Source organism: Aspergillus ibericus, assembly GCF_003184845.1.
Source record: "Aspergillus ibericus CBS 121593 unplaced genomic scaffold BO80scaffold_56, whole genome shotgun sequence".
NCBI lineage: Eukaryota > Fungi > Ascomycota > Eurotiomycetes > Eurotiales > Aspergillaceae > Aspergillus > Aspergillus ibericus.
The window spans coordinates 14,091-35,924 of record NW_020292154.1 but is presented as its reverse complement, the minus strand read 5'-3'; the positions used below and the strand labels follow the sequence as shown (position 1 = coordinate 35,924).

Here is a 21,834-nt window from a genome sequence, read left to right as displayed (position 1 = left end):
CTAGGTCCGAGATCACGTGATCTCCTTTCACAAACACACTCAAACAGTAAGAGCAACCCATATCGTCGTTACATCGCTAAGTATGGTTGGCTCAATGCGTAGCTCATTAGTCTCACGCCTGTCAGGATCAAACCTGTTACCCATCTTCTAACATAGCTTTTCCATGCTCACAATTCTTTCGCTCGTTTAAAAAAGATTGTTATCTGGAGGCCAATACCTTTGACAAAGAAACTTACGGAATGCTTGTTGACACCCTAAGTATACACCAGTCTACTCGCACCGAGATAGATTCCGGGTCGGCTTGGAGGGTCTACCAGAGACAAAACCCTGGTGGAATCGTTAGACCGTGAGGATAGTATTGTAGGCAGAGAGAACAAGAATAGACAACTAAGCATCGTCTCGCGGGGACCTTGTACCCTGTTATAGTATGAAAACATCACCTCGGATCTCGGCAGAGCCTAGAAGCATGGATACAGGTCTATATGAAGCCGAGACATTCCAGAGACGCAACTCCTTGGTTCTACGTATAAGCCGGGCCCGGGCTCCTGAGTAGGGGTCCAGGTAGCTCCTACCCTCCTCTCCTTGGGCTCTGGGGCCTAAGCTGTAAGGACCGAAATTCTTACAACCTTTGCAATAGGCCTATCGTGAGGAATCCCCATGCCGCTGATGGCCTCGCGAAAGTACAAGACAAGCAAGTAAATAGTCACGTGACCCACGAAGCAGCAGGCATCCCCGCGAGGTATCCGAAGACAGGAGATTAGCGACTGCATGAAGACAATAAGACCATGCTTGAATACTAGGTTGTACGTGTAGATATATATATATATATATGTATAATGTAGGTATGTTGTATTATCTAATAAAGTGTCTACTTGCTAGATATAAAAATGAAAGAAGAGTTTTATATTATTTAATAGATTTTTTAGAATAATGTTAGTCTAGCACCAGCCTTGGCAGGATCCTTGGAGGATTCCATGCAGCAGACCACACCATGTATTTCGCGATAGAAGGATCTTCCTCACACTACCACACCCGCTTATCGACTCTTACAGTTGCCTGATTGTGTTTGTTAAGTATTGTCATCTCACATGTTTCCACGGATTTATGTAATCATTGCCGGAGTTAGGAGTTAATTAGGAGTTAATGAGAAGACTTGTGCAGATGCTGCGGAGCTTCAACAACATATTAAAATGGGCAAGCGTCATGCAGGTTGATGACAAGTGGGTCAAAAATGGATATACAATTGGCTGAGCCAAGCTAAAGTTAAGTGGGAATATGCGGCTGTATCCATCAAACCGCGTAATTTACAAGGCCTTTCTCAATATTTAGAGTTTATATGTGGCAACCGAGTTCGACTCTTTAGAAAATCGTAATGTAATCGCTGCAATGCGGTACCCGCTGGCTGCTATATTAATTATCATGCACCCGCTGATTTGGCGTTTGGCTTCCCACCTTCACAGCCGGTATCACGCAACCTCATTCTTCACTTCTCAGCGAGCTGCACTTTCGACGTATGTTCCCCATGTTTCCAGAGCCATGGAACCACGTATCCGCTGACTATAGTCGAGATCTACAAACTCAAGCAAAATGGTCAAGACACTCTCGTTTGGCACCCAGCAAGTCCCCGTCCCCGGGTTTGGAGCGATGGGCCTTAATCATGCCATGGGGACAGACTTCGACTATGAGCAGTCCGAGCCAATTCTTCTGAAAGCCATTGAGCTAGGATGCACGTTCTGGGATACTGCGGTCGTCTACAAGCAGGGTGAGAACGAGAAGTTACTTGGAGACTTTATCAAGAAGCATAATGTCCGTGACAAGGTTTTCGGTGAGTATACTTACCTGTATCTTTTCCATCTTCTTCTATCAACATTGGCTTGTCGGCTGACGTCTGGTATGTACATGCAGTTGCCTCTAAATGTGGATTTGATGTCTCTGGCCCCGTACGCAAAGTCAGCAACTCGGCGGCTCACATCAAGGAAACCATTGAAGGGACGATCGACAGGCTTGGCTTTACTCCTGATCTGTACTACCTACATCGGATTGATCCCAGTACGTATATACCCCAGAGATTAAAACCCTTGGCGAAGTTAGTATCCTAATGCTAGTGATAAGACACGCCCCTCGAAGAGTCCATCGGCACCCTGGATGAACTCCGTCGCGCAGGGAAAACAAAGTACATCGGACTATCCGAATGCTCTGCTGCGACTTTGCGCAAGGCAAACGCCAGTTCGTCTCTCATCATGCATCACATGAAATTGTTTGCTAACTATATTCTAGTCGCCAAAATTGACGCCGTGCAAGCCGAGTACTCTGCGTTCGAGACAGTGCACGAGACAACTGGCCTGATCGAGACAGCGAAGGAGTTAGGTGTGGCGTTTGTGGCTTTTAGCCCGTTGGGTCATGGCTGGCTTGTGGATGACTTTCAGTTCCAGTCGCCAGATGACTTTGCGCCGACTGATTTCCGCCGCACTGGTACGTGAATCTGTCTTCTATCCTACATTGTGCATGTATGTTGATTGGCTCCTGTGAACGTTAGTTCCCAAATTCCAAGGTGAAAACTTCTACAAGAACAAAGCCATCGTGGATGAGATCAAGAAGCTAGCGACCAAGAAGGGGTGCTCGGTTGCGCAGATCGCCCTCGCTTGGGTTGCTGCGCAGGGGTTGATTACCATTCCTGGAACGACGAAGCCCTCGCGCCTGGAGGAAAACTGGACATCTCGGGACGTTGAGCTGACTGAGGACGAGCTGAAGGAGATGCGGAAAATCGTGGACGAGGCTAAGCCGATTGGTGATAGGTTCAATCCTATCCATCAATCCATGGCTGGTCATTAGAATATGTGTAGTGAGTGCTGCTGTACATACAAGAATCCGGTAGTTTGTTGTCAGGTAAAGTCGGTTTGCTATGGTAGAGATGCCACGGGTCTCGATTCATAATTAAGCAGCTGCTTCCATGCCAAAACAGATTGCCTCTTTGTAATTTGTAATTGCACGCACTTTGAAGGTTCCCTATATTTCTATTCTAAAAATACTATGAAAACAAGTTGTGCAGCAAAGGGAACAAAGTACTCGTTGAAAGCCATTGCATGACAATTATGATATTCCTATATGTTCCGATCTTATTCATCTTGAAGGGGCTGATAAAGACCAGCACCTGCCTGTATCTGCATTCCCAAGGAGTGCCAAAGGTGAAAGTGCCCAATATTGACACGCTGCCCGGTGTCCATTTGGTTCATTGACCAGCTCTCCACAGCACTTCTTCAGTTTCTGATCAGTGCCAGACACAGTCGTGCCGAAAGCTATCCTCAGTTGGAAATTGAAGATGCAATCTTGTAATTTCCACCTTGTCATTTGACGGCATGTGTCTCACTTGGTAACCTTGAGTGAAGCCTTTCGTCTCTTCGGATTTATTATCAAGAGGCGTCGTCATCAGTACATGTTTGTGTATCGCTGCCGCTATACAAGAATTGTTAATTTGTATAGGTTTATTTCTCTCTAGCTAGATACCTTTTAATATAAGTAAGCCATTGCATATCCCAAGGCCATTGCCCTTTAACCTTCTAACAGACGTTATCAGTGGTATACAACGTAATGGTACAGAGATATCCAAGAGCAATCAAGGAAAGCGAATGACAATCTTATGCTCCAAATGATCGCTGTAACGCCTGTAATACTCCGGAGCCTGCTCGATATCAATAACCGAGCTGATCACAAAACTCGGGGTCGCGCGATCAGCAGCAACAAGGTCCACAAGCGCCTGCGCATGTTCGAGCGGTAACACGATCCCACTGCCCACGGTAAGCTCCTTCTCCCACAACGACGCAACGGAGAACGGAACCTGGGCAGGAATCTGATCAGCAAAGGGCGCCCCCCGGGTACTGTTCCCACCGCCAGTGTAGACACCCGCAATGGCGATGCCTCCTTGCTGTGCTGCGACGGAGAGGAGGTTGCGCGGGACGATGCCGTCTGTGCGGTGTCCTGTGGCGTTGACGGCTTCGAATCCAACGCAGTCCAAAGCACGGGTGACGCCGTTCGGTTCACGGGATACGATCTGATCCACGGGGTCGGACGTGTTGAAGCTGATAGGGATGGCGCCGATCGAAGAAGCGAGTTGGAGACGACTGGGTACTTGGTCGACGGAGTAGACGCGCGACGCACCGCGCAGAATGGCAGAGTATGCGGCCATGAGACCTACGGGACCGGCACCGAAGACGGCTACGGTATCGCCGGGCTGGAAACCACTGTAGGTTAGAGCTTGCCAGCCCGTGGTGAAGATGTCTGAGATCATGAGGTAGTCGAGTTCCTTGGTTGCGTTTCCGGTGCTGTTGTTGAAGGGGATGGGGATAAGGCTCATGTCTGCGAATGGGACACGGGCGTATTCGGCTAGATTATTATCAGCAGCTGTGAAGTTGGTGTCGATTGAGCGAATGAGGAGGAGCAGTACCTTGCAGACCGCCATAGTCAGGGGAGCCGCTCCCGAATGCAAGCGGGTGATTCTGACCATAATGCCCATCGTGGGCATTATCCGGGATGATTACATAGTCTCCAACCTTCAGAGAGGACACGGCCTCGCCAACCTCGGAGACGTATCCAACGGCCTCATGACCGAGTCCCCAAGGCACGTCGGCAGCCCCCGTGTAGCCGTGGTAGAAATGAAGATCGGAGCCGCAAATGGCTGAGGTGGTGATGCGGATAACTGCGTCGGTCTGGTTGATGATACTCGGAACGGGCATATCAATGACGGACACGTTGTAGGGTTGGCCAAACCACGCGACAGCTCGCATTGTCGCGGTGAGGGTGGTATTAAGTGGCATGGTGAAGCTTATTCAATACGAAGACAATTAAACGGGATGATTATTCTTTGCTGGTTATGCAATTTGATCACCTCTGCTTAGAACGAATGGAACAACTGAACGTGGACTAGGGTGTTGTTCTTATACCACATTGGTGTAACCCATATGGGCATGATTTCCTGCTTTGATTATGCGCGATCGACATAGGCCTGCGCGGCCTCTACAAGCAATTCTCCTTGGACATATGTCACATACAACAGCTACGATGATTTCAAGCTGCTGATACAGAGGCGGAGTGGATATGCTTACGCAGATCATGGGAGCCGGCCAGACTTCAACCATGTTTGGAGCTTAAATCAATCTGCAAAAGAGCTGGGCATGATTACGCGCTAACGGTGGGTCTGGTCTGCTCCAATCGGATTACAGATCCCAAACAGACGCCGATAATGACTTTCCACTGCGACTAGCACAAGCTCCTCAGTCTCATCTATGGTATCGTTATGGTTTCATGACTAGCCATTTCGTATATGAACCCTTAATTTAACTGTCAGAAACATACCGTGTGCACACCACGAAGCATCCTCGTCTAGAGTCATAACATCCGACGCCACATGCAAATCACCCGGTAATATCATTAGAAGAGACATAGAAAAGAGCGACGCAAATCCCAGAACTAACTCAACCAACAAGCCTGGCGTAAGTAGCATGTGGGTCAGACTTTTTCTCTTATCTTTGCTTATGACTTCTTTTCTCCGACCCTAGGTGAATGGTAGAGCGTTAGGAAACAAGCTATACATCTAGCACAGGAACGCGCTCTGCAGCACCGGGAAGAAGCTGTGGCAGGTGCGATACTAATTGACCCAAGGCAGCACCATAATTCTTTGCTGCCTGATCTTGGCATATTTGACTAGGTTCTCCAGGAAGCCTGTAGATCAATAATAGGATCATCAAGCTGCCTCTACCTCATCCATATCTTTACCAAATTCTATCTGTCTACGAGGCGGCCACTTACAGAAGCTACATTGAACTCCACAGACCAATCACTTGCCTACATTGCTATGCAGGATACAGCTGGAAATAGATAACAGATGACACTCTCCTAGTTCAGCTTTACCGGCCCCTTCCAGCTTAAGACCACGCCACCTATAAACATATCCTACTCCACCTGCGCCTAACAGATTAGCACTAGAGGATGACATGTTGCAGCAGTTGATAGACGATATCTGCAGGCGGGTGACAGGCAGTTTTGGAGAATATGGATTAGCCTGGCTGTTTGTCTCGGAGATGCAGGGGGGCTCCACTGGGGTAATTGCCACATAACAGGGCTAGCCAATCGGAGAAATCTACGGGGACCCACCTGTCATACGCCTGCAGGAAGCCAAACCTTTTTCAAGTCAAGTCTTTGGAAACCCTCGGAACGCCCGTTCTTGGCCGAGACATGCAGCAAGGCACCACAAGTGGTGCTTGTGATGCAGTGTATGATTGTCATGGATGATGTGTTCATTCAGAAAGAGGGGAAGCAGATCATTTCCATAACAGTACTGATAACCGGAAAGCCATGGAAGTATACATATATCATGATTCATCCGTGTACTACTGAGCAGCATCGCCCCACAGTAATCATCTCAAGATGCAATTCTCAAGCGCCTTGATCCATCTCCTGGCGGGATATGGTGTCCTTGTGTATGGATCTCAACCAATTGAGCGACCCTCTCCGCTCAACGGCACCGTATCCGAAAACTGCCACCGAGCAGTAAGCCTATTTCCAATTTCAGTTGTTCATGAAGGAAGCCCTAACGAAGAATACTTACATAGTGCGCCTCGCTTTCCAATTCGTTCGGGCCTGATGCCTTCCACTATCCCTATGACGACAGCAATTTCACCATCTGGGACGCAAAACAACAAGAGGTCCGACCAGCCTGTCGCGTTGAGCCATCAACTGCATCCGATGTCTCCAATATCATCAACACCCTGGTGTCCAACTGGTGTCACTTTGCCGTCAAAGGCGGCGGCCACTCCCGGAATCCCGGGGACTCGAACTCCATCGGTGGTGTGACTGTGGACCTCGACCGCATGACATCGGTGGAGATACTGGAGGATGGAAACAAGGCACGGGTAGGTGGCGGTGCAACCAGCTATCAGGTCTATGCCGCTCTCGACGCGCACAATCTATCGTTTGTTGGTGGACGAGTCGGCACCGTCGGCGTCGGCGGGTTCACACTTGGCGGGGGCACATCCCCCTTCTCCAACAAATACGGCTGGGCATTGGACAATGTCTACGAGTATGAGGTTGTCTTGTCGAATGGGACGATTGTCACCGCGAGCGAATCCCGTAATCCCGACTTATATTTCGCCTTAAGAGGGGGCGGGAATAACTTCGGGGTTGTTACAGCCTTCACTGTTCGTACTTTTGCGCAGGGCCCTGTTTCTACGACCTTGGTTACCTATGCCTCCAACCAGACCGAGCAGGTTCTGGACAGAATTTATGACCTTTTCACTGATGAACAGCTGACGGATGATGTCAACATGGGCTTGGACATGTTCTATACGTACTCGCCCGATGAGGACAGTTTTACCTTGTCCGGGACACAGCGTTATGCAAGGCCGATCCGGAACCCGCCTGTGTTCAGCGCAATGGATCAGATACCGGCACTGACGAGATTCAACATAATTTCGAACATGAGCAGCCAGACTCAAGAATCCGAGCCGCTGGGTGTCACGAGGTATGCTAGATCCCAACTCTTTTAATTCTTATCAATCCCCTGTTGACCATCTCAAGACATCTCTTCGCCACGCTTACCGTGTCCCCCTCTCGTCCCCTCCTATCTCAAGCAGTCAACATCTTCGAGGAGGAGGTCCGCGCAATCAGTGCAGTGGAAGGGCTCGTCCCCAACCTCGTCTCCTACGCACTGTCGCGCAACGCTATCGCAGCCATGAAACAGAGGGGGGGAAACGCGCTTGGTATTCAAGCGGATGGGCCGTTGCTCCGTAAGTTCATCTAACCTCGCTTTCCTACTCCATTCCTCTCCGCTTGAGGGTATCTTCCACAATCACCGCTAATATCAATCTACCACCTCCACAGTCATTCTAATTTCCACCGCCTGGTCCGACGCTGATGGCGATATAGCCGTCAACACCATGACGGGAAACACCATCGCTAGGATTCAAGCAGCGGCTGAAAGTCTCGGTGTTGCAAACCGTTACCTATACATCAACTATGCATCGGCACAGCAGGAAGATGAGATTTTCCCGGGGTATGGAGAGGAGAATGAGCGGCGCTTGAAAGAAATTCAGCGGGCTGTTGATCCTCGAGGTGTTTATACCTCTCAGGGGCTATGGAGGGGGTTCGTTAAATTGCTGTGATGCTCTTGGCTTATTTGTCGTGTAGCTAAGCTCTGTCACGGGCTCGAGGTTGGGTTAAGTTTGCTCGTCATTGCGCAGTACAGATAGCGGTGAACCTACCTTTTTCAGTGCTCTGGAAATGGCAGCATCTAGGCAGATGTTCTTAGTATTCGAATACAACCAGTTCCTAAATACGTACCAGAGATATCGATCGGACTTATTCATGAATTAATTGAACAAGGAAATATAAGACCAAATGAAACCTTTTTTACCCAAATCCCACTTAGCTACCAGAAGGAAACAACACTTCTATGACCGTCGCAGAGGCATGTAAGAATCCCTTCGAATTATGAATAAAAATAAAAACGACAAAATAAAAACATACAACAGAAGGGATTCGCTGGTGGTCACCCACCCAACTACTAACCTCCCGGCGTGTGGCTTAAGTACGGCTGAGCGGACGGGAAGCCCTGTTCTCCACACCCTGTGGTCGTATGTACTATTCCTATATTCAGGAAGGTTTAAATAGGCTTTAACAATCATCGCGCATGTCTGGCTGTTGCTAATAGCCGGCCTAATATATGCGGGTCGAGTCTTGTGTTGTGGATTGATTCGCATTTTGATTCCGGTACCACTGCGAGGTATAGCATTTAGCGTATTGTTTAGTGTTGACGGAGGGCATGGCAATTAGATAAAGAAAATGTAAATAAAAACAAAAAGCTAAAGCTTAACATGAAACTAGGAATATATATACAAGCACGACACTGTGTATGTTCAGGTAAAGGACTGTGGCCCCCAAGAACAAAATGTTCGTTTCATCTTATATGTAAAAACGAAGTCCCCACCCTTCCAGTAAATACAGCAAGAAATAATCCGAGCCTTCACAGCCGAAAAGACATATATTAAGCATCAGGAACAGCATTCCGAAGCACAGTCTCCTCGGCCGTTAAACCAGCACCCCGCCAGCATAACCCCCAAAGTTTCTCCTGTGCTTCACGATCCCCAGTGACCGCCGCGGGAGTTGCCTGCTTCGTCCCCACATAATAACCCCGTTGCCCTCGCAAGTCAGAGCCAACGCCCACAGCTGCCAAATCTTGCCCCGCATCTTGAATCGTGCGAAACATCGTAGTCATGTACCGCAGAACCGGCATCAGAAAATCTATGGCCGTGAAAAACCGCCTCGCTGACTTTCTTTGTCCCGCCTGCGCTCGCGAACTCGGCAGAGCACCGGGGTCCATGGCTAGTGCAGTGATGCCTGATAGATGATCATCCTACAGGAATCATATGTTAGCTGGTGGTCAGGTGCTGGTGCTGGCTTTCCCGCGAGCGAATAACATCACATACCTCCTGCAGCCTTCGGTTCAAATCCATTGCCAGGGTTACATTTGCGAGCTTGGCCGTGGCATATCTCTGAAACCCTTTGTCGTGAACGAGAGCCGGAGGATCCGGTGGCGGGTGTAACAACTCCTCCATGTCGTCAGGAAACCCCGGTCTCAGGGAATAGAAGGGGTTAGGCTTTTCAGGATCGTGGGTGACCGAACCGAGGAGGACGATGCGTCCGGATGACTTCTCCATGCTGCCGAGGAGTTTCAAGATCAAGAGGTAGTGAGACAGGTGGCATACTTGGAAGGTGGCCTCATAATCGTCGGTCGTGAGGACTTGTCCAGCTTTGAATGAGAAGGTGGCGGCATTGCAGACTATCGCTGAGATGGGGGGAAGTCTCCCCGAGGAGATCTGGTCAGCTAGCCGGTCTGCAAAGGAGCGTACTTGGGAGAGATTGCCGAGATCCAGAGTCTCTAGGTGGCATCTTGCTCTGGGATGTTTGGCAATCAGACTGAGGAGTTTAGCCGTGTTGGGGTCCTGGTCTGGGGTGGCGTTTCGCACAGTGGCAACTAGGGTCATTTGGGGATGAAGCGATAGTAAGCATTGGACAAAGCCCAATGCTAGAGAGCCATTTGCTCCGGTGAGGATGACTGTTCCGTCCATGATGGAAAACCTTGAAGCTGGGATGAAAGAATGGATTCGAGTATTCGGCAAGGAGGGGAGGAAACGCTTATAAACTCCTCCATCATAACCCCCCGTGAGTACCACGAGAAAGTGAGAGGATCTAACAGCCCCTGTCCATGGAAAACGACAATGCATCTATACGACTGATCAGTGGGCTTGAGCCAATCAAGATCTCGAGTTCCTTCACCATGTGCGGCTAATCCTCTTTGAGCAGGCGCAGGTCTTGGCAACACTTTAATCTAAGAATACACGGTTTGTCAGCCGTGTCAGCTGGGGGGCTGCCTTCGAAGCGACATGAAGAATGTTTTCCATCTCGTTGTTCAAAGTAGGGTACCATGGGATACTCCAAAATGGGGCAGCGGGAAGTACCTTTCGTTAATGTCACGTTTGACTCGAAAGCCGACCCTGGATTGGCAGAATCACAGAGGATTGCTCACTCACATGCTGCTCGCTCTGCGCATGCTCGCGTCCGACGATTGCGGATGATACAGTATCAGGCACAACAGCGGGCAAAGATGCGCACACTTAAAAGCGATAGAAGTAGCTTCCCTGGGCTTGGGCCAATCACAGTGCTTTCGGCTGATCGGAGAGACCCGTTCATGAGCTTTGCTAGACGCTTGGATCCCATGGAGCAATATCTCTTTGATCATTGTATGTTTCCTGATTTTCGAATACATGAGTGGCTGTGCTGACTGCTGACTTGCGAAAGAGGTGACGGTCGTCATACCTCTGATGCGGTGCAATGAGAGCGCAGTGTTCTTCACGCAGCGCATGATCAGACTTTGGGTTCCCACTGCGATCACCGATCTGAGCCTGCTCAACATCGTGTTGCTTGCCTCGTGCCGTCACTTGTCTGTTGGCTATGGACAGGGACAGCAAGCACAGCAATGTACCTTTCAGCAACTGAGCTTTCAGTACAAGTCCAAGAGTCTGCAGGCACTAAGGCATGCCATTTCGGCCGAGATGCCCTTGCTGAGTGACTCGACAGTCGCGAAAGCGATTATGCTTGCCTATGACGAGGTGAGAAACCCCCTTCAACGTTCACACGGAGAGCGCTAAAGATGACAGTTATATATTCGAGATGCCCAAATGCTCAAGCGACATATAGATGCAGCTGTGGAAATGGTAGTGGTTAAAGGTGGGCCCCAAACCCTGGGCCTTGATGGACTGCTGGGGCATTTTCTTTTCAATCTTCTTACCAAGGCGAGAGGTGATGTGGAACTTGATGTCAGAACGCCCTGGGATGAGTGTCCATCCTAGAGGTCGATGTGCTCTTTCTTTTCGTTGCATTACTGGTGTGGATGCCACTGCTTATCCTTCCAAATTTATTGACCGATTACCAATCAACGAGAGATCGTGTTCACTGAGGCGAGGAGACTTTGCTCATTGGCTGATATCCACATTGCCCCGTGTAGTTCATGATTGGCTGTAGATTGCAATGGCCCCACCCAGCTCCGCGGATCCACCTTTGTCCGCAAAAGCCGAAGCTAAGAAGAAGACCCCGCAACTGACTCAAATCATTCTAGAATCAAGCCACGAGTGAACGGTACCATGTCGCTCCGCAAAACTTCATGTCTGTCATGTGTGACAGCAAAACGTCGGTGCGACCTGGGACTACCCAGCTGCGCCCGATGTCGGAAGAAGAATACTGCATGCCAGTATCCGTACCCGCCTCCACAGAGTGCAGCACCCGAGGTCCGCCTAGACGCCGGTAATGCAAGTGACTTCACTGGCACGGAACTCGGCGGATCCATGCGTGTAGACAGTGTCATAGATCAATCTCTAGTCGTCGGTTCTGAGGAGGGATCTCTCGACCCACTCTGGTGGCCAGACCTGAAAGAAACGACCGAGTGGCTCTCTTTGACCGGTGCAATCGGTGGTGCATCTTCCGCATTACCCCGACTGGAACGTCGCGTCTTGGAGTTCTGGCCTCGTATTAACGACACAAACACCTGGGCATTCTGCATCCAGACCTTCCTAGGCTATGTCGATAATTTCCTGAATACGGGTACCCTGCCTCTCGTCGATTCATTACCTGATCGTCAAGGGGATCCGCCACCTATTTTACGTGATGTATACGGGGTTTGCGCGGCATATCGCACTTGTCAACCAGGAACCCGGCCTTTCTATCTCACACTGTTGAAAGCCGGTGTCGACAACGCGAGCACAAGTAACGCATCGCACACCGAACTGCAGGACCGACTAGATCGCCTGCAAGCATTGATACTCTACTACATCTTATTTCTTGCAGGTGGTGTTCGTGACCAATTCGTGTTCATCCAAGTGGACTGTATGTTAGCGCAGAGCACAGCCGATCTCGAGCGGACGGAATTAGAACTTCGGCAGACATCCGAAGTAATGAATCCACATCCTTCCCAAAGCCACTGGAAGAACAGGGTGTTTTGTGAGAATGCCCGACGACTCATCATGATCTCGTATCTGGTGCGGGCTGTCTATGCAGTGGTCCACTTCCACCGATGTGATTTTATCAAATACCTGGCTGGGCTACCTGTCTCTACTCCGCCGGACACGGATCTGTCTGTGGAGGGGGACGTTGGAGGACCAAATCCTGCGCAATTGGTCTCGGGAGTCGTTTCTTATGATGAACTTGTGAGTGTCTGGGAGCAGGGAGGATTGTCTCAGGTGGATGAGTTTAGGTTTCTTTTGCTGGTTGCGTGCAAAGGGTTGGATACGGTTCAGGGGAAAATTCTCCCCAGTATGTGATGGTGAACGCTGAGTACCATAACTGCCGAATGCGTATTACCGTAATCTGCAATTTACTGGGTAAAAAAACAAAAACTGCAACGAAAAGACCCATTTCAATCAGTTGTGATGTTGGAAGACATCGATAGGTCCGTGCAGGTCTTGTGATGGATGCTTTGCGGAGGAAAGTGGGTCCAGGCCCCCCCGTCATCAGCAGTCACTCATCAAAGGAGATGTCAAAAGAGCTTCACCTTTTGGTATATAAAACAATCACAACTCTACTATGAGTGTCCCATCCCAACACAACAGCCCTTTCACATTCAAGATCTTCCCAAGTTCCCAACCATGCAATCCACCCAATCAGCAGTCATCACCCTCTCGCTAGGCCACGCCAGCTTCATCACCACCCAACCCATCCCCACCCCCCGCCACGATGAAATCCTCGTCCGCACCGCCGCGGTAGCCCTAAACCCGATCGACTGGATGCTTCTCGGCAGCACCCCATCGCCCAACGCAGTCATGGGCCATGACTACGCCGGCACCGTTGTCGAAGTGGGAGAATCCGTCCGGGAGAGGTTCCAAGTCGGAGATCGCGTCTGTGGTCTCGTTAAGGGGGCCAACCGGACCCGGACCGAAAGCGGTACTTTTGCAGAGTATATTGTAGCCAAAGCGGCGATTCAGGTTCCCATTCCTCAGGGTGTCAGTTTCGAGGATGCGGCTACGGTGGGCGTTGGAGCTATGGCCGCCGGACAGTGTCTTTTTGGGCCCTCTTGTCTGGATTTGCCGTGGCCGGAAGATTATCAGTTTGAAAAGCGCCGGGAGTCGATTCTGATTTATGGTGGAAGTACAGCGTCGGGAAGTTGGTTGATTCAGGTTGCGAAATTGTCGGTCCCACCACCCTTCGTTCGGCTTTTGTATATGACAGACTGCTAAGCGTCACACATAGGGCTGGATACACCGTCCTCACCACCTGCTCGCCAAAGAACTTCAACCTAGTGCGTACGTACGGCGCCGATGAGGTATTCAATTATCACGACCCGCGATGCGCTCAACAGATCCGAGAATATACCAACAACAGCGTCAGAATCGTTTGTGATGCCGTATCAACATCAGAGTCAGTACGGATTTGCGAAGAAGCTATCGGCACCGAAGGAGGGCGATATCATTCCTTACTCCCGGCACAAGTGAACCGTTCGGATGTACAGGCGACTTTTATTAATTGCTGTGTCGCTATTGGGGAATCGTTTGAATATGGCCCCGATTGCATGGTTATTCCCAGAGTGCCGGAGGAATTTGAATTCGCGAAGAGATGGGCGCGGCTACTAGGTACTCTTTGGGCTCAAGGGAAAGTTAGACCATTGGCTGTTGAGAAGCGTGGTGGGGGGTTGAAGGGGGTTCTTGATGGATTGGAGGATTTGAAGAATGGAGCAGTGAGCGCTCGAAAGCTGGTGTATTTAGTGTGAATGGTAGGCTGGTGCGTATGGATTACCTTGGGCAGTGGCTTGGGGAAGACCGGGGGTGGTTTTTTGGTATAGGATTAGTGGCGCGAGTATACTAGTGTTTTCTGTTTATATAATTAAGCTACTTGAGGACTGATATTCTTTAGACCGAGGCCTAAGAACACATCTATCTACAGGCATCCTACATCTAAAACCAGGGTTACTGGAAATAATCCACAGAACCCAATCGCTCATTTGCCACCAACTCATAACGTGCACCCCCAAGACTCAAAAAGACAACCGATCCAATACTCCCACTTCGCGTCGGCTTCCTCTTCCCCAAACCACTCCCTCAGTAGCATATCATATATGTACAATATAGCAAAGCAAGTCTTGAGATACTCCTTCAAATCGGCCCTAACCTCACTATTCCCCCCCTTCAACGGATCAACCACCCCCATATCCTTCACGGGTAACAAAACCCCTTCCTGGCACCGTAGTCGAGAGGCCCACGAGTCCGTAACCCCCAACCCATTCCAAAACCCCCGATGAGGAACATTCTGCGCCGGATAGTCATAATCAGCCAGCGAACTGCCCGCCCAGTATACAAAAGTCCGTGTTTCGAGCAGCGAGACATCATTCCCATTCCCCTTCGCCCGCTTCTCGGAAACCACCGCATCCATCAAATTAATCAAGATGTAAATCGTCAATGCCGAATCCGCAACCAGCTCAACCCCGAATGCATGGCCCCAGTGGATATTGGCAAGCGTGGGTAAAGGGACCTGAGGATGACGAGAAAGCGCCAGTAGGACTGAAATCGCTTCTTGTGACATTCGCTTCGACATTGCATCGTTCTTTTGAGCGCTGCCGGCGATGATAATCAGCATTTTGACTGCGTCGGCGAGATCGCCATCACCGCTAGAATAGCTGGGTGGGTAGGTACTATCGCTCGTGCTTGCGCTGTCGATCCAGGATTGGATACTTCGATGTTTCGGGGAGAGGGGGTTATGGAGGGCTGAGTTTGTTTGGTGAAGGCCGAGGCCGAAGTGTCGTTCCGGGTAAGACAGGAGATTCTTGGAGAGAAGGCTGTCCAAAGGAACAGAGACGAGGGGTTTGCATGCTTCGGTGGTTGAGAATTCGCGGATTGTTCGGATCAGCGTGCGGCGGAAATGGGCGAGGTCGGTGGACTCGGTGGGTTTGTTGCGAGAGAAAAAGTCGGTGCGACGGGGAGTGAACCGGGGATTGCATTTGATGAGGTTCAGGTGTGAGGCGGCTGTATTCCATGGGATTTTGTGGTCGAGATGCATGTTGGTTCCTGGGTGTGTTTGTAGATCAGGGAGAGTTGCGCTGAATTTGAAGAGCTGAAGGTGTGGATCCAGGGGACTTAGCGCAGGGTTCATTTGTCTTGCATTGCTGGGCATGACTCATTGGGGTTTTACATTATTTGTATCAGCTTCAGAACTTTGATAAGCTGAATGAAGAGGGAGTGGAATGACTGAATATAGAATGCATCTGCGTCCAGTATTGAAATATATGCCTTGTTGATACTAGCTTGGTAGACAGGTCTGTGAGTACCAAATGTTGGATCGTGTTGTTACATTGTATCTTGAGAGGAAAACAATGAGCCCTGATCTACAATGATTTTGTTTATCTGGCACCATATTGCTTACATTGAGAAGAATGAACTCAGAGGAGTCTCATTATGGACAATATCCTGCTGACCAGGCAGCCCAGGAAGATGGATTCAATTGATTCAAAAGAATATAAAATGATTGATAATGGATGGGTGGTGAATCCATAGGCCCATCTCCACTGTTCTACAGGACATATTCAGTAGGTGAATATTGATGCCACCATACCCTTACCAAGGGCGATTGTAGTCTTCCATAGAAAGCCACCTGCCGAGATATTCCAAGGCAGAATCATCCATTGTTGTAGGCTTCCATCTTCCCCACACCGACTAAGCACTCTCACTGCACACGCTGATAATCAGCATTGATCGCGATGGTATTAATAGAAATGGTCACGTGATGTTACCGTGTCAGCCTTGCACCTTATGATTGGTGACACTCTGCTTACGGTGACGTGTCGCAGCCTACCATCTTCAACCTTGGGGCCTTCCCTGTCTATCCAGTGCAGGGTACATTTACACCTTGTCAAACAGATTTCCCCTATTGACTCTGGCGGGCTGACTAAATACCGCATCATGTCGGACTCTAGAACACCCCCGTCCTCGAACCAGAGAAAGAGGGCAGGCAGGACCAAGTCCAGAAACGGATGCATAACCTGCAAGTACGTGGCACCCAAGCCAGTCTCACTAGGCACTCAGGCCCCTGACCCGCTGGGATAGGATCCGCCACGTTAAATGTGGAGAAGAGAAGCCCGCGTGCAGTCAATGCACTCGGACCGGGCGGAAATGCGACGGCTATACGGACGTATCGCAGAGACAACTTCGCCAAGCGATCACCACGTCTGTTGCTCGATATTCCTGGAGCCCGAGCCCGGAGAGAAAACTGGTGCTCGTCCCAGGTACGCGAACAGAACGCCATTATGTACAGTTTTTCTGTACGCAGACGGCACCCGCTCTCTCGGGCTTTTTTCCATCGGATTTCTGGACCAAGTTCCTTCCCCAATTGAGTCACTGCAATCCTGCGGTTCGACATGCTGTTATTGCCGTGGGGTCTCTGCATCAGCGTCAATTACAAGGCAGGTTATTGTCGCCTGATGCCGACTCGAAGGAAAAGGATGAATTCACACTTCAACAGTACAACAAGGCCATACAGAAATTCCTGCAGCAAATGGGAGATCCCACCGCGATGGGCATCGACTCGATGCTGATTCAATGCGTTCTCTTTATTTGTCTCGAAATGCTCAGTGGGAACACCAAGCAAGCAATCGATCACGCGGAAGGTGGATTGCGAATCCTATCGAGGCAACTCCAGGACGACAGGGTAGCCCGGACTACCTTTGGGAAAGATCTCTTCCAGTTCTTCTATCGCCAGAATCTTCAGCTATCGTACTTTGGTCGGCAGCTGATGCCGTTTACGGACGTGGCGAATGATTCTGCCATCCTGGCCTTGGACAAACTCCGTTTCGACAATATCAACCAGGCGCGGGATTGTTTGACAAACATCACCACTCGGGCTTTGCTATTCATTCGCTCCGTACAGAGTAAACTGTGGATAATCCCACAAGAGCCATTAGATCCACAGCAAATCCAACAGCAAGCTGATCTGTTGGAGGAGATCAACTTATGGTTCAAGGCCTTCGAGGCTATGCGAAAACGGTCGGCGAAGAACGTTGGGATACTAGATCCCCGTGCCCCTCTGTCAATGTTATGCCAGTATCACGCGGCGGTAACATGGCTCAGTACCTGCACCTCATTGGATGAGATGAACTTTGACCACTTCTACCCCCATTTTGAAGTCATAACATCGGCCGCAGAAAGGCTAGCCGAGCTCTGCGCCGAAGAAGCTCCCAACTCGGATATGGAGCACTTTTTCCTCGACGCCGAGGTGATGCCTGTACTGTATTGGGCTGCCATGCGCTGTCGACATCCGATCTTACGACGCAGAGTCCTGCATGTCTTGTCGAGCTACCGAGCTAGAGAAGGCATGTGGGATAAACGACTGCATGTCGCGGTAGCGAAGAAATTTGTGGAGCTCGAAGAGACGGCTCTTGCGCATCTCCCTGTTGAGCAGAGGTTTCCTGAGGCACAGGACCGAGTATACGATGCGATGATTTCTCGTGACATTGAGTCGCCGGTCCATTCATGCCCCGTTCTTTTCAGAACCAAACCGCATGGTGTAGACGGACCTTGGCAGGATCGCTGGGAACAGGTTAGCTGGCAGGAGACACCTTAGTAAACATGTCTTGTTAATTTCGACAACTGGCCAAATCCTTCACGGTAATGAGCACTGCCTGGCCCCTCTTTGCTGAAGGAATAAATTGGCGACACTGCCACGAACCAAGTTCGAGGATTGACAGACCCCCTGCCTTTAATTGCTGCCTGCCTCATCCTTCAACCTAACGCCCAGGCCAGATCTTGGGGGTTTACCATCACCGGCTTACGGCAAATAGAATGCCATGTTGGCGAAATACGAAGTAGCCAATCAGACGCCAGCCGACAGATGGGGCTGAGTTGGAGTTTCAAGAATCACGCTAAAGCTGCCAGTTACGGATCGCCCAATCAGGGCTGAGGTTTCTGGTAGGCTGTGGCCGTGACCGACCCCAGTGGGGGCCGGGATCCCATCCGTGCGAAGCCTCAAGCCATGCGTCGCGCCAAGATCTGAATCCTCGTTGCCTGATCTTATCGAGTCTGGAATTCTGGGTTCATCCTGTTATTGGTTCATCCGTGTCTTTTTATTTTTAACTCTAGATATGTTGTGGATACCTCAGATACCTTAAGCTGAGCCTCTCTTGAAGTTGTTGGTGTATATAAGCCGTTTGTTTCAATGTGTTCTTCAGTCTTTACACTCAGCAGCATAGTTTCATATCCATCAGCGTTTCTAGTAACTCTTTTCAAGACCTTGTCAATCCTAAACCATGTCTTCTTCTAACGACAACAGTCTCTATGAGGGCTGCAAAGCCTACCAATCGAGTGTCAGCACCTCCTATGGCTATATCCCGTCCGAAGCCGCTGGTATCGCATTTTGCGTCCTCTTTGGGTTATCCATGATGGTTCATGTCATTCAATTCTGCTGGAAACGGACGTGGTGGTGCAGTCTGTTTAGTATTGGATGCATGGGTATGCAATCCGCCTCATATCCCGAACCCAGCTAACATCCACAGTGGAAGTACTAGGTTGGGCGGCTCGTCTTTGGGCAGCCATATGCCCCTACAACTCGACTGCATTTATGATCCAGATCTCCACGTTGATCATCGGTGAGCAATGATCTAGATCGATTCCTTCCCATCAACACTAATCATATGTCGGATAGCGCCCACCTTCTACACGGCCGGAATCTATGTCCTCCTCGGCCGGTTCATTCAACTCTTCGGCCCCGCATCGTCGATGCTCACCCCGAAACGCTACCTCTGGATCTTCTGCACCTGCGATGTGGTGTCTCTTGTGATCCAAGCCGCAGGTGGTGGTTTGGCATCCTCCGAGTCCGACGAAGTGAATGGGGACACTTCGCTCGGCACCAACATCATGGTAGCCGGGATTGTGTTCCAGCTGGCCTCGATTTCCATCTTCGTCATCTGCGCCGTCGACTTTTTCCGTCGTTCGGTGCGCCTCGGTTACCGACAGGCGCTCGTCAATGGACCTCTTTCATATCTGGTCGGCGCCATGGTGTTTTCCGTGGTTTGCATCTATATTCGCAGCATTTATCGGACCATTGAGCTGGCACAGGGCTGGAGTGGGTACCTGATCACCCACCAGACCTACTTCATTGTGCTGGATGGTGTTATGATGGTTCTCGCGGTGGCGGTTTTCAATATTTTTCACCCCGGGTGGCTGCTGCCCACGGACATGGCCTTTGCGCTGCCGAAAGGCCAGGTTACTGTTGAAATGGACGACGCCGAGGCACAACGGCTGCATTCTAGCACTGAGTATGCGGGGTATGGACATCGCTGACCGCCTAACTTGTTGCATTGAGTTGTGCCTTCCTCTTTTTCTTGTTCTCAACTTGCAATTTCCTTTGGCGCTTCCGGTTAGACAGGCGTACGTTTCTATTGTTCTTTCTCATCGTTCTAGAGCGTCCAAATCTATCTTCTTGTTGTACTTAGCGAGCTTCCACATCCCCCACGTATAACCCATTATCAATGTTAAAAGCACTATATTCCCTGCCGACTTTTTTCGTATACGGCAGGTGCATATCCCTGAACACAGGAAACTACCCAGTCCGGGTGTCATCATCTCCCTCCTTATTCAAAGTAAAGTAACGCTCTCGGCCAGTGGCACCTGAGGACAACTCCCTGTGCATCTGGATCTTCCAACCCCAATCTCCATCTTATACCTCATCTCACTGCTATATAACACCCCATCTCACATTCCCCCAATGCCCACCCTCAACAATCCAACTTCATGATCTCCAAGACCAAAAATATGACATCTCTAGCGATCGGCTTTATCCTCAAAGGCACCCGTTATGACTACCGCATCCTGGCCCTAATCGGCGGTAATGCATTGCGGACTACCACCGTCTTCCAAGCTGAGGTCATTTCGGAGTCCGTAACGCCCAGCCCCCCTAGCAGCCCCGCAAGTAGCCCCCCAAGCAGCCCTCAGATGCCCCAACGGCCCCGACGGTCCGTCCGCTCCATCTCCCCCCTCACCACGACCACCCCCAGACTAACCCTTCTCCAGAGCCATGATCAAAATCGTGTCCACGAGTCATCCAGAGGACATGGAGAGCATGAGATGCGAAGTCGGGGTTTATGGATATCCTAATGTCGCCACGGCCGACTGTTTCCGCAGACTGTACGAAGTCCTCGATAACCGGACGATGGTATTCGAATGGCTGGATACCACCCTAGCAGAGGTTCCCTTCCAGCCTACTCCCGACTGTTATGCCCTCATCCTGGCGGTCCTCAGAGCGGCGCTGCGGAGTTGTGTTCATCTGGAGAGTCATCGACGTGTTAATGCAGGTGGGATGCCTTACCCTTCCCCCAACTCGACTCCTACCTCTAAGTAACTCACCCCAGATATCCAACCCACCAACATCCTCATCTCCAACCTCAACACCGACAGACTCATCGTCAAAATCGGCGACCTAGGCCACGGTACCCCCACCTTCCCCTCCAGCCATTACAATCTAACCATCCAGTCCTCCAAACCCACCGCACCACCAACACCCAACCCCTCCTCACCCGCGCCCCCGAAGTCTTCCTCAACAACCCCTGCACCCCCGCATCCCACGTCTGGTCCATCGGCGCCACCCTCCTCTACTGGCTCAACCCCACCATCATCGGTCCCGAAGACGGCTTCACCCTCCCAGTCAATGAAGCCTGGTGCATGGCGAAGCTGAAACGGTTGTTCCCGCAGTGGCAGATCCCGGTCCCTGAGGAAGAAGAGGCTGTGATGGGACCGATGTTACGATATCGGTTTCAGATGGCCAGGTACCTGGCTCAGAATGAAGACCTCGCGTCACGTATGCCGTTACGGAGGGAGTTGGATCGCATGCGCCTTCCGTTTGCATTGATCGAATTGTTGTGTTTGATGTTGGAGGTTTGGCCTCAGTGCAGGCCGTCGGCCAGGGGTGTGTTGGGGTCGGCGGAGTTGAGTTTTTGGGAGGACTTTGTGAGGGAGTAATCTCTCCCTCCCTCTCTCTTTCCTTTCTTTCTTTTCTTTTCTTTTTTTTTTTTTTTTTTTTTTTTTTTCTTATTGCCTGGTACTGCTTTTCTGGCCATCTCTTTTCCCCCCTTCCTCGCCTTTTCAGGTGGAGGTGGGGGCGAGGGAAAGGGTCGATAGTAGGTAGTAGGTTAAGCTTGGTATTTTGGGATGTGTCTATCTCCTAGCTAGAATATGTGGCGTATCCCATGGGCATCATATGACGGCCCTCTGTACATGTAATAGAGAGTTTCCTACGGTTTCACTCTGTATGATGCTCCCC

At 50.4% G+C, this 21,834-nt stretch overlaps 10 protein-coding genes across 10 annotated transcripts; 7 read left to right on the top strand and 3 right to left on the bottom strand.

Moving 5' to 3' along the window:
* Window positions 1–1,587: 1,587 nt before the first annotated feature.
* Window positions 1,588–2,832, top strand: BO80DRAFT_366155 (putative aldo-keto reductase (AKR13); the record flags this gene model as incomplete). Its single annotated transcript, XM_025716231.1, has 5 exons — window positions 1,588–1,825; window positions 1,906–2,049; window positions 2,113–2,226; window positions 2,278–2,472; window positions 2,537–2,832. The coding sequence occupies 5 exons, from the start codon at window positions 1,588–1,590 to the stop codon at window positions 2,830–2,832; spliced, it is 987 nt and encodes a 328-aa protein (XP_025570804.1).
* Window positions 2,833–3,613: 781 nt separating this feature from the next.
* On the bottom strand, window positions 3,614–4,811 carry BO80DRAFT_366209 (glutathione-independent formaldehyde dehydrogenase; the record flags this gene model as incomplete). Its single annotated transcript, XM_025716234.1, has 2 exons — window positions 3,614–4,380; window positions 4,442–4,811. 2 exons carry the CDS (start codon window positions 4,809–4,811, stop codon window positions 3,614–3,616), a joined length of 1,137 nt encoding a protein of 378 aa, XP_025570803.1.
* A 1,595-nt stretch (window positions 4,812–6,406) lies between these two features.
* On the top strand, window positions 6,407–8,305 carry BO80DRAFT_391639 (FAD-binding oxidoreductase). The gene is made up of 4 exons (XM_025717186.1): window positions 6,407–6,543; window positions 6,606–7,513; window positions 7,570–7,778; window positions 7,873–8,305. The coding sequence occupies exons 1-4, from the start codon at window positions 6,421–6,423 to the stop codon at window positions 8,151–8,153; spliced, it is 1,521 nt and encodes a 506-aa protein (XP_025570802.1). The 5' UTR covers window positions 6,407–6,420; the 3' UTR covers window positions 8,154–8,305.
* Window positions 8,306–9,034: 729 nt separating this feature from the next.
* BO80DRAFT_366259 (NAD(P)-binding protein) lies at window positions 9,035–10,118 on the bottom strand (the record flags this gene model as incomplete). The annotated part of the gene is made up of 2 exons (XM_025716241.1): window positions 9,035–9,403; window positions 9,477–10,118. 2 exons carry the CDS (start codon window positions 10,116–10,118, stop codon window positions 9,035–9,037), a joined length of 1,011 nt encoding a protein of 336 aa, XP_025570801.1.
* Window positions 10,119–10,489: 371 nt separating this feature from the next.
* On the top strand, window positions 10,490–13,041 carry BO80DRAFT_505383 (uncharacterized protein; the record flags this gene model as incomplete). Its single annotated transcript, XM_025724485.1, has 4 exons — window positions 10,490–10,679; window positions 10,849–11,159; window positions 11,666–11,740; window positions 11,820–13,041. The coding sequence occupies 4 exons, from the start codon at window positions 10,490–10,492 to the stop codon at window positions 12,861–12,863; spliced, it is 1,620 nt and encodes a 539-aa protein (XP_025570800.1). The 3' UTR covers window positions 12,864–13,041.
* A 65-nt stretch (window positions 13,042–13,106) lies between these two features.
* BO80DRAFT_496951 (zinc-binding alcohol dehydrogenase family protein) lies at window positions 13,107–14,305 on the top strand (the record flags this gene model as incomplete). The annotated part of the gene is made up of 2 exons (XM_025724050.1): window positions 13,107–13,726; window positions 13,789–14,305. Exons 1-2 carry the CDS (start codon window positions 13,188–13,190, stop codon window positions 14,303–14,305), a joined length of 1,056 nt encoding a protein of 351 aa, XP_025570799.1. The 5' UTR covers window positions 13,107–13,187.
* Window positions 14,306–14,475: 170 nt separating this feature from the next.
* Window positions 14,476–15,595, bottom strand: BO80DRAFT_505381 (uncharacterized protein). The gene has a single exon (XM_025724484.1). It carries the CDS (start codon window positions 15,586–15,588, stop codon window positions 14,548–14,550), a length of 1,041 nt encoding a protein of 346 aa, XP_025570798.1. The 5' UTR covers window positions 15,589–15,595; the 3' UTR covers window positions 14,476–14,547.
* An 892-nt stretch (window positions 15,596–16,487) lies between these two features.
* Window positions 16,488–18,144, top strand: BO80DRAFT_366175 (uncharacterized protein; the record flags this gene model as incomplete). The annotated part of the gene is made up of 2 exons (XM_025716232.1): window positions 16,488–16,573; window positions 16,632–18,144. 2 exons carry the CDS (start codon window positions 16,488–16,490, stop codon window positions 18,142–18,144), a joined length of 1,599 nt encoding a protein of 532 aa, XP_025570797.1.
* A 618-nt stretch (window positions 18,145–18,762) lies between these two features.
* Window positions 18,763–20,028, top strand: BO80DRAFT_416619 (RTA1 domain-containing protein). Its single transcript, XM_025718192.1, has 3 exons — window positions 18,763–19,028; window positions 19,073–19,165; window positions 19,222–20,028. Exons 1-3 carry the CDS (start codon window positions 18,827–18,829, stop codon window positions 19,857–19,859), a joined length of 933 nt encoding a protein of 310 aa, XP_025570796.1. The 5' UTR covers window positions 18,763–18,826; the 3' UTR covers window positions 19,860–20,028.
* Window positions 20,029–20,309: 281 nt separating this feature from the next.
* Window positions 20,310–21,533, top strand: BO80DRAFT_458905 (kinase-like protein; the record flags this gene model as incomplete). The annotated part of the gene is made up of 4 exons (XM_025722315.1): window positions 20,310–20,452; window positions 20,589–20,869; window positions 20,927–21,004; window positions 21,049–21,533. 4 exons carry the CDS (start codon window positions 20,310–20,312, stop codon window positions 21,531–21,533), a joined length of 987 nt encoding a protein of 328 aa, XP_025570795.1.
* Window positions 21,534–21,834: the final 301 nt, after the last annotated feature.